This window comes from Pteropus vampyrus, unplaced genomic scaffold (assembly GCF_000151845.1).
Source record: "Pteropus vampyrus isolate Shadow unplaced genomic scaffold, Pvam_2.0 Scaffold32, whole genome shotgun sequence".
Lineage (NCBI taxonomy): Eukaryota > Metazoa > Chordata > Mammalia > Chiroptera > Pteropodidae > Pteropus > Pteropus vampyrus.
Window position 1 is genome coordinate 9,451,108 of NW_011888813.1, and position 2,799 is coordinate 9,453,906.

The window sequence follows — 2,799 nt, forward strand, 5'->3', positions numbered from 1 at the left end:
CTTGAAATACTCCATAAGTTAGAGATTATTGTGATCATTTTACCTCTAAGGAAACTGAGGCTCAGAAAAAAATGAATAGTTTTTAAAGGTCACACACTGGTAAATGATAAAAATGAATATTTTAACCCATTTATCTGAATCCAAAAACCATGCCCTTAGCACTGTATGATACTGCCTCCTACCAAGTTCCTTCAGCCTTGAATCCTGTGCAAGTATTTAGAGTATGGTATGGTCAGCTTTCTTGAAATGTATCTCTAACTTATTACTTTGCCTTTTTATACAGGATGACAACATAGATTATCACTCTCTACCCACTTTCTGTAAGATGACTCCCCACTGGTACTACCTGAGGTATACCATTAGTAAACGGGGTACTTGAAAAAGAAGTTGGGGCATCATCACCTCAAAAATCCACCTAGAACCTCCCTGGGAACTTTGGGGTACTCAGCTCAACAGAATCTCTAGTTCTCTCCCACTTCTTCATCACTATCGTGTATCGCTCTTCCGACTGCATCCTTTCCCTTGAATATTAAACACAAAATTGCAAACTCCAATCCCTCTGCCCATGTTTCCTCATGATGTCATATCTGTCTAACTAGGTTCCAACGCTCTTCAGCACTACCCTCGCCAACTATACATTCACTTGAATTTTCCACAAATTTTGTTCAATGTGAATGTATCCCCTTTCTCTTTTAACTTGTCCCTCAAATATTCTTTCTAACTTCTCATAATAAAGTTTTCCTCATCACAGCTTTCTACAGAAGAGGTCACTATTGTTTTTACTTCCCACTCTCTGTTTCTGACTGCTGTTTCTGGATGATTTTTACTTTATTCATTTCTTAAAACCTCTTTGCTTCTGACATCCATGCCATTCCCTGATCCATATGCCTCTTTACGGTTTTCTATCTCCCCTAATGATTTTAAGAGCCTCAGGTTCACAATTTCTCTCTTGATCTGTCACCTAGCTCAGAGACTTTTATTAAAAAGTTCTCTCTCCTCATAAAACCACTGTCTACATGACTTTATTTTTGATTTGCTGATTCTAGACAAAGACCAATAATTCCCACTAGAGACAAGCTATACTTCGACTTACCTTTCTGGAAAATTTTTAAATGATTTTCTATCTTCGATTAAAGGCACGTGGCTAAAAAGGCCTTTTGAAAATTTAATAATCTCTCTGCTTGTGTGCTTCCTAAAAAGTACTTGGTATTGGCTTCCATTTTTATTATCTTCCCTCAACCTCACTGCATATATTTATAAAGGTTGGCAAATAAGATTCCTGTAATCATACAGATTTTTTACATAGCATCTTTCTCTAAACTGCTTGCAAAAGACAGTGTCACCACCAAAAAGTATTTAAGGACAAACATGTTTTCTAAGACATGCCGAGGACTGTATAATGCGAGTATCACTGTTACTTAGCTTTTGCAAAAATTCATTCGGTTAAACAATAAATTCAATTTTAAATACTAATAACTTTTTCTTCATCTAATTTTAAACTTGATTGTTACCTCTCATCAACTGAGGGTTCTTTTTGTTGCAAATGAGGCTTGATCCCAAACATTGGACGAATATTTGTTGATAAGGCTCTGATGGTGTAACTGATTTCATTCTCCCTTGTAACATCACTGTCATAGCCTACCATTAAAATATAAGAATTATTCTCTAAGTGATAACTGAAGAGACCAATTATGACCTTATAATTTGGATATAAGAGTGTTCGACGATATGCAATAAAATAACTGTATTACAGCCAAATTATGGAATAATATACAGCCAGTAAAAATGATATAGAATATTCAATGATATGCAACAATGTTTTCAAAGTATTACTAAGTGATAACAGCAGGCTACAAAAAGTTTGATATGATACCATTTTTTTAAAAAAAGTATATAAACACATATCCATATTAATATACCCCAAATGTTAACAGAAATTGCCTCTTAATGGTCAGATTATGGATGTGTTTATTTTTTACTGCAAAATGTATTTTCTAATTTTTCTATAAAGAGCTGATACTACTGGTATATTAGGAAAAGTCAAAATTATTTTAAAATATAAGGTTAGATACTATAAATTTATTTTAACAGTACTTAAGGATGAGTATCTTACATTTGTAGATAAAGAATATCTAAGTCATCAAAACATAACAGTGTGTTATTCTTGAGTCACGAAAGCAATTTTGGTGTTAAAAAGACCAAACAGACTAAAATCGCAATAATTCACACATTATTATTACTTATTTTAACGTCAGCAGTTTAAATCAGTTGCAGTAATTTTTTCTATATTTTAGTTAAAATAAGATATTGAAAAATGACATACCCCCATCTTCTTCAGAATCTGTATCAGATTCTTCACTATCACAAGGCCTTTTTTCTCGATAGCCCTCCATTTCATTTGTCCAAACCATTAACGACATATCCGGGCCTCCTAAGGTAACCAACATGCTGTCATCATACGTCCAGCGAACATTTGTGACGTGTGTGCTATGAGCCACATACCTCTTAAACTTTCCAAATTTTCCCTAAAAATAAAAAGTCAGTCTTTCTGAGAAATTTCATTACTTGAAAACTGTTATAATTGTGAACTTCCTTTAATGTATGATTTGAAATTAATCATTACAAATGCAAATCACAAAAAAAATAAGAAAATACTGAAAAATTCACTAGAATAAAAAATAGCAATTCTCAAGCTGGCAAGGACAGGATACAGCTAGTTTTACACACTGCTAGTACCATGGACAAATATATTTTTTAAGAAATTGGCTTGGTATTCTGTGTTAGAAGCATAAAAATGTT

General features: G+C 33.3%; 1 protein-coding gene across 1 annotated transcript in view; it reads right to left on the minus strand.

The window, feature by feature from the left end:
• EML5 (echinoderm microtubule associated protein like 5) overlaps window positions 1–2,799 on the minus strand; it is a 129,950-nt gene that overhangs the window by 36,490 nt on the left and 90,661 nt on the right. The window contains exon 27 of the mRNA XM_023528865.1: window positions 1,512–1,638. Coding sequence (XP_023384633.1) covers window positions 1,512–1,638 — 127 coding nt within the window. The remainder of the gene's footprint in view (window positions 1–1,511; window positions 1,639–2,799) is intronic.